General features: G+C 39.7%; 1 protein-coding gene across 1 annotated transcript; it reads right to left on the bottom strand.

Annotated features, from left to right (window-relative positions):
- Positions 1 to 56: 56 nt before the first annotated feature.
- serinc5 (serine incorporator 5) lies at positions 57 to 12,496 on the bottom strand. Its single transcript, XM_077600379.1, has 12 exons — positions 12,274 to 12,496; positions 6,274 to 6,438; positions 5,741 to 5,919; positions 4,935 to 5,017; positions 4,535 to 4,628; positions 3,644 to 3,855; positions 3,443 to 3,535; positions 2,764 to 2,890; positions 2,566 to 2,635; positions 2,382 to 2,418; positions 1,351 to 1,495; positions 57 to 1,228 (listed from the first exon to the last, which is right to left on the bottom strand). Exons 1-12 carry the CDS (start codon positions 12,298 to 12,300, stop codon positions 1,084 to 1,086), a joined length of 1,377 nt encoding a protein of 458 aa, XP_077456505.1. The 5' UTR covers positions 12,301 to 12,496; the 3' UTR covers positions 57 to 1,083.
- Between the last annotated feature and the right edge of the window lie 836 nt (positions 12,497 to 13,332).

Raw genomic sequence — 13,332 nt, 5'->3', positions numbered from 1 at the left:
TTGAAACCATTAGTTGATGAATGTGAAAATCATTTTTAAAAAATCACAATTTGAAGGGCTGAAAAAAGTTCTTTTTAATGACTAATATTTCCACAATACATTATGAGCATAAATGCAGATAAGTTACTTAAATCAATGTAGCATTAGAAAAACTATGGAGTTTGCAGGTAGTGTGAGAAAATTATCTGTCATAAAGCATTTGTGTGACCATAACTTCACTCAACATCCAGTGTTGAATCAATTAAAAATGTGTTTTTAGTGTAAGTAGTTGCTATAAAATTGAAAAACACTTCTTGATTGAAATGAAAAAGCTTCGAGTTAATACATTTTAGCGTTCAGTTTGCCAAACAGCAGCATGCTTTAAAGTGGTAAATCATCTACTTGTGTCATTGTTAAATAAGGTCAGCTTGCATACGGTAAACAGAGATGTTTTTCTACCAAAAAGGTTTTGCTCAAAGGAGCACGTAGATTGATAAAACCTGAAATATCCTAAAACAACATAACTTCATAAAAAAAATCTACAAAAAAGCACACACTAAAACAATAGATACTTACAGGTAAGCCTGAGAGATGAATTTGTAAAATGTAATCCAAATTTCAGATATTGCCTCACAAATGGTCTCCAAAAACAGAAAAAAATATATACATGGCATATAATGAAAGCTGTCAAGTCCATTTTAACTGGGAGAGGTTGGTAAGGATGATTGCTGTCAGCACTCCCAGTTCAAATCTACTGGATGTGTATCACTGTCAATGGCAGCCAAAGAGTTCATGTATCCAATCAATTAACATATTTGTATGGCCTTCTTAAAGGAGAATGTAACACAAAACTGTCAAGAGTAATTGTAAAAAAAAATACCGTCAAGGTATCAACAGCTTATCATACAAGAAACATTTGCACATTATGTCAAAAAAGGCATCAGATGTTCCCATAGCTACGAAAACTGAGTTTAGCAAAGGACAGTGGTTCAGGGGGAGAAAAAGATAAAAAAACAACATCATTGGTCCCTTGGCTCTTCCTCAAAGCTACAAGGGGACCTCTCAACTTGGAAGTCCCCTGACCCGAGAGGGGAGGATTAGGTCTTAGGCCTCAAAGCGCTTGGGGCAGATGATGGGAGCAATGAGAGTTCCAAAGTAAAGCAAGAGACAGACCCACGAGGAGGAGATCTTAATCCAGAACACTGACCAGCTACCATCCAACAGTTTCTCAATTCTGTAGTTGTCATAGCTGAAAAAGACAAAAGACAATGTCAAATTTCAGCAAGCAAAGACATCGGTGAGGTCTAAAGCAGCGAGGTCCGCCAGCCTCATGTTCTGGAATATATTTAATGGTCAAGTGTGATGACTTACTGGAACCAATTGGTTATGGTCATCATGACATAAAGGGAACCCAGGAAGAAGACAAAGTGGAAATATTTGTAGCTGTAAGTGGTCACCTCACTCTCATCATACACCACTTTTTGCCCTGCACCTGTCTTCTCTTCATCGTAGTCGTCTGAAAGTGGAAGAACCTCAGTCAGATCACTTCAATTTCACTAAATAAACATTGCATTTGATCCAGTTCATGTACTTTGCCTTTGACAGTTTACTGTAGGGATGCCTAACTCCGTATGCGCCTATCCAGTCTTTTTTCCATATCTCCCTTCTCTACCACACCTGAATCAAAATGATCAACTCATCGGCAAACTGTCCAGAAGCTTGATAACGATCGTGATTAGGTGATTCAGATGTGTTGGCCACAATTATACCATTTTTTTTATCCGTCTGACCTCCATGATGCAATGTCCACATTTCAGGGTCCATGTTTTCATTTTACAGTTGATTCATTCATTTTCTGCACCACTTATCCCCACAAGGGCCGTGCGGGGTGCTGGAGCTTATCCCAGCTGACTTCTGGGATCAGCCGTGGGACACCCAGCCAATCACAGGGCACACAGAGACGGATAACCAATCACAATTTGGTGTTTAACCAGCCTGCACTTCATGCTTTTGAGAGGTGGGAGGAAACTGGAGTTATTAATTTATTTATTCTAATTTGAGATTATTTAAGAATCTATTGTCACAGTCACTTATTGCGAGGTATTTATCTTCTAGCACACGTTTTGCCACGACCTTATCTCCAGCAGGAGGCAGTAGTAGCCTAAAAAAACTCTCCAAACTTGTCGCTACAATCTCCTGGTAACAGTGACATCATGTACGTTTACTTTTTCACCATGTCGCATCAGTGTGATGAATAACAATGAGCAGGGCCCCCATGTGTGTGCACACACTACCGCTGGGAACATATTCACCTACTCAACAGGCTGCAGGGAAACGAGTAGAGAGGAGAGATGGAGGAAATGAAAAGGTGAGATATTGAGAGAATGAATTTTTTTTTTTACCTGCGTCATCCCCGAAGCAGAAGCAGCAACGGGCTCTCTGTGGGATGAAGACAAGCAGATTAAACTCATGAAGACTAAAAAACAACATTGGCGTTTAATCAATTAAAATGTTCAATTCAATTTAACCTATTCAAAGAATGTATTAACCCACAAACTCGAGCAGAGTAAATATTTGGACATTTACTTCAGTTTCCGGTTCACTGTTTCTGCACACTCGGAGCGCCACGGATCTTCGTTTAATTGTGGAGGTCAGGCTGGCGGAGGGATGAAAAAACAGAGAGGCTGTTATTTTACATCACATTACTTTTTTCTTAAATATCATGTGCTGTTCTAGACTATGACTGAGTCTCATTTGTTATGTTGTGCTATGCATCATTTGTACCAAGAATAAAGGATGCAGCAAAACAGGATAATGCCTCCCAGAGTGGTGACGATCTTTCTGTCACTTTCCTTCCCAGATTTGAATGGGAAAACACACACAGTTGTGTTGAAGCCGTCTTGCTCCACCACTGCAAGTACAACAGCACCGGAAGGTTTTAGTAGCAGCATGTCAAGTAGTATTATGCATGTGCATTAGAACAAGTATGATGAATTATTAAATATTCAAAACTGGGACTGTGGAGATGGAGAAATGATAGGGAAAAGCGGGACAAATGTTTCTGGCACCAGCTCATCCCCTAAAACAACGTCGCAGAAAAAATCTTAGCATTTGAAAAGACAGATGTTTGTCTGCTAGTGTCCTTTATTTTTACATTAATAAAGCAGGATAAGTAGGTCTTGCGTGTGCCCTGCACTTACCTGGGATGCGCTTTACTGTTGTTGCATCATTAAGAAGTAGTTAAGAAATAAGAAAAAGCATGGATATACTTTTTTCCCAACACTTTTTTTCTAACGTATATAGCAAAAAGGGTAGGTAAACTGTGTTCTATAAATTGATGTCATAGAGAAAAACAGGGCAGTTTTAAACTATGCACCAAAAAATAAAGACAGTGTATTTTTCAGAACTTTTTAAATTAAATGGTTTCCTATTGTATTTGTTGTAACTATGTATTCATACTCACTTTCTTTAGGTTTGCTGGAGAAGGCTGAGAAGGTGAGGTACATGACATAAACGCTGATAACTCCTGGCTGGAGTAGGCCAGATGCGGGCTGGACTGAGGTGACACACAGGAGAACAAACCTCAGAATCAAGCTTGTTTTTTACCCAGGAACATTGTTTAAAAGATTGCGGAAGATTCATTGACTCTTAAATTGTCGCCTACGTTTCTGAATGACAGGTGAGATGGCGAGCAATGACACAATGAGGCACAGGGTCCCATTGATGCCCAGGAAGATCTTGTTGAGCCGGCATACCACGGGGTTGGTATAGTAGATGGCCATAAAGACCACAGCTCCCACCGCAATGCTGAAGAGCACCAGCGTCACGAAAGCTAGCGCCGCATACCATAAGCGGTTATACTTCACTCCCGAGCTCCTGTGTATTAATGCATGTACAAACACAAGGATAAAAGGAAAACGGGGTGAAAACAACATGAATATGGGAAAGGGAACTTAAAATATAACAAGGATTAAAACTAAGAAAACCAACTGGGTCCTAAAGAAATAAATCAAAGGCAAATAGGTCGGGTGAGTTATTTCTGAAGGACAATCGGTGCAGCACATTTACAGAATTCTCAGTGAATTTGTTATTTCTTCCACAACAAATTATATCAAGCAAAGTTATTTTCTTTAAGTAAACTCACAAAACAAGTACCGTATTTTCCGCACTATAAAGGCACACCGCACCCTCAATGAATGACCTATTTTAAAAATTTGTTTCATATATAAGGCGGACCGGATTATAAAACGTAGTGGGAGTGGTGCGCGTGGTAAGGGATTGTGTTACACATCCACTAGATGGAGTTGTAGAAGTGGTTAGGAGTTGTGCTATGCATCAACAAGGTGGATATGTGCCCAAGGGAATTTCATACAATGGTTAACCAATATTGATCCATATATAAGGCACATCGCATTATAAAGCGGACTGCTTTTGAGAAAATTGAAGTCTTTTAGTTTATAGGGCGGTAAAATACGGTATGTTTCACCCACTAAATTTTTCATGTAGTAATTGTATTGACGGGCCATTGTATGCTTCCTAAGGGCGACTGACTGACCAATTTGTGTTCCATCTGTGGGCAAACTCCACTAGCAGCATGAGCTGGATCAGCAGGAAGATGAAGCCGCCAGCAGCTCCAATGTAGCGCCACACTAAGGAAACACATGAAAACCATTGCATTAACTTTTTATGGTAGTACTAATGGCTTGTCACAAGTTTGGTGCAATGTTCTACCACACATTCAAACAATCTGAATCAATTGCAGTGACAACCTTGACTGGGTTTGCAATACAAGGATTAGATAGCATAATCTATTTCAGCGCTCAGTACAAAATGACATTTTGTACCAAGATAAAAAAGTATAACTACTGTCTGCTGTCATTATTGACTACCACCACTCTTAAAGCATATTTTTAAAATGGTCATAGTCAAGATTATTTCTAGTACACAGTATTTACCTTCCAGAAATGTTTCCTCTTGCGGAATGAAGAATCCTGCCGCACAACTGGCTGCAAGCAAAACAAATTTTGGGAACCAGAACCTAAAAAAAGGCAAAAATACAAACATTAGTTTTAAAAATGTTTCTAAACATTTTGGGATTGGAAGTCAAGCAGGTCACAATAACACTCACATTGGACAATATAGCCAATTAGCACATGCATGTGGATCCACATAGTATGACCTTAAACTAGGTGAACTTTATTTTGTATGTGCCTTCCTAATGTCCTTGACTTATGCAGTGAGAACAGTGTGAGCCAATGTTTTTGCAGACAGATTGGCACCAGGTTCTAGCAAAAGATGCATTCTGATAGACATAATATAAACAGTGAGACAGATTTTGGGACAGCCTGGGCCAAGGGAAAGGGAGGCTTATTTTACTATCACGCAGCTGCATATTGTCCATTGTGTTTACTCTGCAAACTTGATGCTGGGAAACCTCCGTTTTTCAAATTATTGATCTCACTCACACCCTAAGCACCTGTATCTTATTTGCCGTCCTCCCATATTACCAAAAAAGTACTTTTTAAATTAACTGTCCAATAAGAATAACCCTCTCCTGTGATTGGTTGGCAACCAATTGCGGGGATGCACCTCCTAAAACAAGATCATCTGAGACGACCTTACTTTGGACATGTGATACAGAACGTGGTTGGATGTTTAGTAAGTCATTTACTGTAAGTGTAATATTTAGATCTTGTGACTTGCCTTCAAATGCATTTACAGACGACCAGAAGTAACGTTTTGCGTCGACTTAAATTCTTACCCGTTATGAATGGCCGCCCTCCAGCCAGTACTTTTATTGACGCCTATGGTGAAGATGGAGAAGATGAAGAAGAAACAGGCCATGCCAAAGCAGACCTTGTAGACAGCAGAGTAACCAACCAGGGTCCTGCAGTTTGTCCCTGCATTCAACTTGTCACACAATTCACTGTAGAAGGGGATCTAAGTGAAAACATATACACAAAGCCAAACTGGATTAGCTCACTGCTGTATTGAAGCTCATTGAAACCCAAAGCCTCCCACCCACCTCCACTTCCACTCATGTTTGTCTAGGCCTCAGTGAAAAGGCCCAATAGCCTCTGTATTGAGCGTCACACCCCTTAAGGGGCAAAAAGAGTGAACGGGCGGGAACAGCAACCCTGATTTTTTTCCTCTTTTGAGCTCTTTTTCATGAAATAATGGCTTCAGGCTATTAGACAAGTATTACAACTCAAGTTCAATGTGTACAAACAGGAGACGGGATTAATTATTACATTTGATAAAGAAGAGACGTGAATGTAGACAGTGTTCACTTACATTTTTCATCTCCTCCTCAACTGTTGGAGACATCATGACGACACAGACAATAGTGACCAGAAGGAAGAACAGGGTGTACATGAATCGGGTTGTTGTGGACTGTTTCATCTTCGGGCAGCAATTGCAGCAGCACGAGCATGCTGCGGAGCCACAGCAGCAGGCAAGCTGCAAAGTGGAAGAAAGAAGAGTATCTTTAGATAACACTGTCTTTCATCAAGTGTATCAAAGTATTGTAATCCCCATGTTACATTACAGGCTTTTGGAGGAATGTGAGCAAAAACATTTTCTCTGCGAGTGTGTTGTGTGTGAAACTGTGATGCGGTTGTAAGAGCAGGGAGTGTTTTACGGAACATCCTGTTGTGATGAGAATGTCAGATGCAAACATTCCCTTTGTTCAACAAATGCATGATAATTGCACTTCTAATAATTCCAACACGTGCCTTTACACTGTGCAAATCAGACACCTCAAGTAGCAGGAATCCATTATGTTCTTTCACGACAGGGCAAAATGACAGGCTTGGCATTTTATTTGGGAAAGACAAGTTCTTAGTTTAAGGTTGCTTTTAACTGTTTGTAGGCTATATCCATATAAACATCCAAAAATAAGAGAGAAGACACTCTCCTTAAATCTTCACTCCAAGGCTTTATCTTGAATAGAGAAGTGTAGAAGAGAAACAGAAAATGATTATCATGGCACATCTTACTATATATCTGTAAAGGCTCTTGACAATATCAAGGAAATCCAAATAATCTGTATATTGTAGAATACTTTAAGTGTAGCTCTATTGATTCTTGCAAGATATAATGTCTTCAATTTGCCTCGCAGTCATGGCAGGAATCTTGGGCTTTATCAAAGTGCCTGCTATAAGCCAGGGTCTTTACTATGTCTTTAGGGTAAGCCAGTGTGAAAAATAGTCAAATGGAAGGGTTCTGTTCAAAACATAGCACAACCGTATGATAAGTATCAAGGTAGAGTCAAAAGTCAGGACTTCAATCCCCATGCCTACTCTATGCATGCAAACCGGCAACCTTGAAGTATACTTTATTTTCACTTGAGATGAGGACATATCGGTTAAATCGTTTATTCTTGTAGGAAGACATTCTAATTTCTAAATCCGCCCATCCGCACTCCAAATATAAGCTTTTGTTGCTCACAATGATTATGACCTACATCTTCAAACTAGTCATTTGGTTGTCCTGTGGCATTTAAATAGACCCTTTTGGGGGTGTGGACCGGGACGCAGTTTTGGCAAGCAAGCACGTCCGGAGCTTCGGCTCCTCCAAAGGCCGTGTCAACATGCTTGAGCTTCTAACCAGCATTTTCCTCCACACTGCTTAATAGGATAATGATTCTGCACCCACGTCCTCCTCAAAGGGCGATTAATTAAGCATTACTGGGTGAAATTAACCAGGAAACAAACAACGCATTTCACAGCGAGGGTGTTTGGGATTCATTAGTTATGGGGTGTTTGACCAGTGAACTCTACACTGTGAGGGGAGCAATGACAAATTCTGTACAGAGAGAACAAGTGAGCCAGGAGAGGGTGTCAAAAGAAATTCTCTAAAGCAGTATCCGTGGTAACCAACGCTACCCTTACCCCACTCCATAACCCCTCTTCAACTGCTTGTATGTCCTGCGAACATATGGACAGGTGGTCCGCGTGTCTACGACATATGTCTCTATTTTAATGCCCATGGCAACCCCCCGCTTGCTTGTCATGTTGTTGTAGCCCTCAGACAAAAAGATCTTTATCCTCAGTGGCTTTAATAAAATAAAAACGGGTCTCACTAATGTCTCAACTGAATGGAGAATTTAGTCAGTTCCTCCAAAAGGATTTGTCACATATTCTCACGTGTTTAAATCTCACAATCATCAGTTTGTTTTGCTTACTACACCCTGTCTATTTGATTCACCTGCCCTTTGACCCTATCTATTTCAAATATGATGATAAAAACTTCACTCTTGGCTACAGACATCCTCTTTGTTGAATACACCAGCAGAAAGGCCTCAGGAATTCTGCTGAAAATGGGGTTTGCTTACAGCAAAAAATAAATAAATAAAATCTTATTGTCAAGCCAAAAGGGATGATGGAACACAATCAGTAAGGTGCTGTTTATACATAGAAGCAAAAAGACAATTGATTACTGTATTTTTTGGGACTATAAGTTGCACTAGTCAAATAATGCACAATAAAGATGAAAAATATATATATACGTCGCGCTGGAGTATAAGTTGCATTTTTGGGAGGGCAATTTTTTATCTGAACAGAAGTCAAAGTAACAATATTAAAATAGTATAACAAATACAATAAATAAAATAAAATATATTTCATAAAAAAATATAGTAAATAGGTAAAATAGAGACCAACAGGATAATTAGGCATCTGTTAACATAACAATAACATCATTTTTCAGATAAAACTATAGCCCAAAAAACATAAGAGGCTGTCAGTGGTCAGAGAGAAAAAAAAATACATACTAAATAGGTAACACTTGAGTATACTTCTCAGGCTCAGCCAAACTAAAAATGAAAATTAGTGCTTCTTCCTATTCTTTCTTAAATTAAGCAGCAACAGGCTTTGTGAGGAAAAAAATCAGCAAATTTGGCATAGATTTTTACTGATAATGTCTGCAGAATAATGCTGACTAGGTTGAACTACATTTCAGGCGAAAGTTTCGACACACCCCACTCTCAAATTACAGCAGCCAGCCAGAAAAAAAAAGTTTTAGTGAAAGGACTGAAAGGAAAGACATCATGGACAAAAGAAGAAAGATTCACGGCATAGCCTCCCCTCCTACTGTGAGAATGACCATGGGTCACTTACACTGACACTCCCATTGTCTCTGTCTAGGCAGCTGTGTATACACAGCAAAAATGTATCACTACTCTGTTTTCTATAAACACCATGTCTTTGCATCCTTCTTAGCAAACACTTTAAAGTCCATAGCTTGAAAAGTCAAGTACAAAAGCAGAGGCTTACTAAAGTTGCAAACAAAAGTGACATCACACAAGCTGTGATCAGGTTCTTTTGTTCCCAGCCTCTGAAGTAAGTATCATACTTTTCTATAAAGCTCCTGTAGGTAAAGCACCATTTTGAAGGGACCTTTAATTGTAGAGAAAATATATTGTTATTAAAGTATTCATTTACATTTTATTGAATGTATACATTGTTTAGTTTTGTGCACCACATTGTAGTATGCTTGTTTTACAGGGTGAATGAATGTTCCCTGCCCCTTCAAGCGTAGGGAAGTCGCATCTCATTCTTGCACATTGTTAGTTCCGGAATGCCTTTCCATGTGATTTCCTTAATACAGTTTAAGTAGGCATTTATGTTAAGACTTTTGGGCTTGCGTAACCTATGCTTTTCAACCTTACACAGGGTTGTGCTGATATGCTGCTCAGGTCACGTGGTTGGTCAGCAGAGCGAAAGATGGAGGGGACTACAGGCAAACTGGTGCCAAACTTCAGGGCGATAATTTTACAAGCCCAACACAGACTTTACGGATCAGTTGTAACACTTGTGGCACTGCAGCAGATGGGCTGTCCCATTAGAACCCATAGCAAGACTATAACCATTGGCTAAAAGAAAAAAACGATACCAGTCAGGATGAAATTGAATGAGTCCAAGTGATAGCAGATGACAGTTTAATTTCGTAAGAATGTTGCACTTGCAGAGGTTAATATAAAGTGTTGCCATTTTATGTTCATGCGTTTTAATCATTGTTAACAAGTATTATGATAACTCATTACCACGACCATTATCTTCGCATTGATAATCTTAAATCTGTCATAAAATTACATTAAAGATAATTTGAGAGGATTGGCTATTTCAGAGCGGAGAATCAAACTGGTAGCATTACATTAATGATGAAGCTGTTAGTTTCAACAAGGTTGGAGATCTCTTTATTATGCCCCCAATATCCTTAATTAACTGTGCCAGCGAATCATGCTGACTTGCTGTGCATCTTACATGCTTCCACATGGTTTCAGTGCTGTCCTACTCTCCCAGCCAATGCTCACAGCTCTTTGGATCAAGCACAGAATTGGGCAAAAGCCTACCCCCCACTACACTGCAACATGGTGTACATCACAATCACATTGAGATTTGATGAGTGACTTGCTCCCACACTATGATCACTCCTTCTTCCAAACTAAACAGTTCTGCACTCTGTGTTTATTAATTTCTATTTGCAGGCCAAGAAGGAAATGGTTGGATCACACGCCAATTTAGGATGCAGAAGGCCCAATGTGCACACATATTCAAACTCAGAAAAGTTAATTACACACTGAGGTAGAACAAATGGATATCGGGGATGAAAACTAGCAAACCATCAAGACAGTTACAAATGAAACTCATCTCCCTTTTTGTCTCATAATCCCTTCAATTTTCCATGTCTTTGTGCCACTGAAGCAAGCAGGAAACTGCGCAGAGTTTTCCTGAGATGAGAGATGATCTTGTATAATTAAATTCCTGAGCAGAGAGCAACTCAGTAGAGAGCTGCTGGGCGAAATCTCTTAGCTGGGTTTGGTCAGAATTCTGGGGGAAAAGCCTTAAGGTCAAGGCAATTGTATGTTCAACAGTAGAAGTTTGATTTTAGCATGGCAATGTATAAAAACAGAATTGGGATTATAGTGCCTCGTGAAATGAGATACGATGAAAGCCATTTGAACATTGTGGCTTCAGAAAAAGAGCATGGAACAGAACAAAAACAGCAATTGGTTAACATGGCTTCTAAATGCAGATGTGAGCCCTCAGAACAAAGCATGACTACTCATTTATTTATTACCTCTCGTATAATGACAATAAAGGCATTTAATTCAATTTAATGAGGCTTTTAATTTCAGCTACAACACTTTTTTGGGGGCCACCGAATACATATATCCATTATCTATACCAAAGGTGGCGAACAAGTTAGACACAAAGAGCCAAAATTTTAAACTGTGAGACTCAAAGAGCCACAACTTAAGTCAGAAGCATCATAAAAAGATCCGATTTGCCAAATTCTTTAGAAAATATATGTTATTATTTGTTTTTAATGGGCCCTGATGAATTTGAATGTGTTTTAAGAGAAACATGAAACGGGACAAATAGCCACAGTATATAAAAAGAATATGATGAAGCAAAGAGCCCCATTCATTTTGGCCGGGAGCCGCATGAGGCTCGAGAGCCACATGGTCGCCACCACTAATCTATACCAATTATACTAACTACAGGTTTATACCTAGATCTTACTTGTGTGTTTCATCATTTAGTAAATTTTAGTTTGTGAAACATTTTGTGTTACTTTTAATGTATGACATTTCCGGTCTTGGTGGTACAGAAACCAGCATTTGTTGGATTTCTAAGCAGTGGAAGTATTTGTATCAGGTTTGAATATTCCTAGTGCGATTGGGTTAAATTACAGGTTGGGCATAAAAAGTAGTATGCGGGTTCACAAAAACACAATATTGAGCATTTTAACAAAAAGATCGCGAGATGAAAAAAGACAAAACAGGCAAAGACTGTCATTTGTTTGTCACATGAGAAATGACAGACTGAAAAAAATGACGAATATGGTGAGTAGAAATGAGTGACAGGATGGAAAAGTTGTACAGATCACACTGCCATACGACATTAAATCCTTTGAAATCTGACACGGCTGCGAAAACACGTCTGAAGTGGAAAAATTCAGATATATCCTGTTTCTAGTCAACATCTGCTCAGACATCAATGACGACATATTTCTGATCAACGAAGTGTAGCTAGATCTCGGAAGCCCTACTAATGCCTTGTCTTTCAATATAAAAAAAACAAGGCTCACCATACGTAAGTGATGAAAATAATCCACGTTTAAGAGATTCACGATCAACAACCTTTAAAAAGAGGGGATTGATTTCGGCGCTGTGGATGGGTACATACGTCAAGCAGACACCACAAAGCGACGATCGCGTCAGGCTAGCGCTCTATTTTTAACACAATTCCAAAAAATCATGTTAAGATCAACGTTTTTTTTGCTCACCTGCGAGATACAACACGGAGTACACATCCTATGGGGACACGATGACCAGCTTGAGAGAAAGGGCGATCTCGGCACTCGTTGTAGGCAAGCGGAAACACATGAAGACGTCAACAAACGCGGTGGAAAGAGCTGCTTTTTGTCTTCCTGCGCCCGCCTCTCCTCTTCTCTTCTCTCTGGACGCCTTGTAGCACTACTGTACTACAGTCTTTAGCATTTTCTACCCTCCCTTCCCCCACAAATACTCTGTCACCGACACTGCATATCGCTAAATCATCAGTTTTCATATGTACAGTAGTAGTAGTTCGTTTGCCCTTATTTTTCCTTCCAATTTTTAATACACATTTGAAAACATCTGTACCGTTTTGACTCAAAATGAAGTATTTATCTTTCCTATCTTGACAGATCACGCTTTTTTAATATTATGTATTTAAAAAGCAGTACAAACTAGTACTGCTAATCAATTTCGTGCCGATAGACGATCGATTCTTTGGATAAGGATACAATATTTGCCGTTGTTTAACCCCTTCAGTGACAGTGGTCACTAGAGATGCCATCTATTCAAAAGTTGACACTTTTTGTTGCTGTCAGGGTTGTGACTATTTATTCATCTCATCTCATTTTCTGAACCGCTTTATCCTCATCAGGGTCGTGGGGGTGCTGGAGCCAATCCCAGCTGTCTCCGGGCCAGAGGCGGGGGACGCCCTGAATCGGTGGCCAGCCGATCGCAGGGCACAAGGTGACGGACAACCATGCACACTCACAGCCATACTTAGGGCCAATTTAGATTGTCCAATCAGCCTACCATGCATGTTTCTGGAATGCGGAGGAAACCAGAGTACCCAGAGGAAACCCACACAGGCCCAGGGAGAACATGCAAACTCCACACAGGTGGACCGACCTGGATTTGAACCCAGGTCTCCCAGTGTGAGGCTAACGAACTATCCACTCGCCCCACCGGGCCACTGACTGTTTAGTATTATTATTCATTATTTTACAGTGACTATTTTCTGTTAATTTAAAAAATGCAATTATTATTTTAAGTGATTAGTAAAGTAATTA

The sequence above is a fragment of the Stigmatopora argus genome, chromosome 5 (assembly GCF_051989625.1).
Source record: "Stigmatopora argus isolate UIUO_Sarg chromosome 5, RoL_Sarg_1.0, whole genome shotgun sequence".
Lineage (NCBI taxonomy): Eukaryota > Metazoa > Chordata > Actinopteri > Syngnathiformes > Syngnathidae > Stigmatopora > Stigmatopora argus.
The sequence above is the reverse complement of the archived record's forward strand: the minus strand, read 5'-3'. Positions and strand labels throughout refer to the sequence as shown.

Coding starts and splice junctions, on each gene's coding strand:
- serinc5 (XM_077600379.1), bottom strand. CDS start 12,300: ATGTGTACTCCGTGTTGTATCTCGCAG. Junction 6,439..12,273: donor CTCCGTGTTGTATCTCGCAG/GTGAGCAAAAAA, acceptor TCCACTTTGCAG/CTTGCCTGCTGCTGTGGCTC. Junction 5,018..5,740: donor AGGGCGGCCATTCATAACGG/GTAAGAATTTAA, acceptor GCCTTTTTTTAG/GTTCTGGTTCCCAAAATTTG.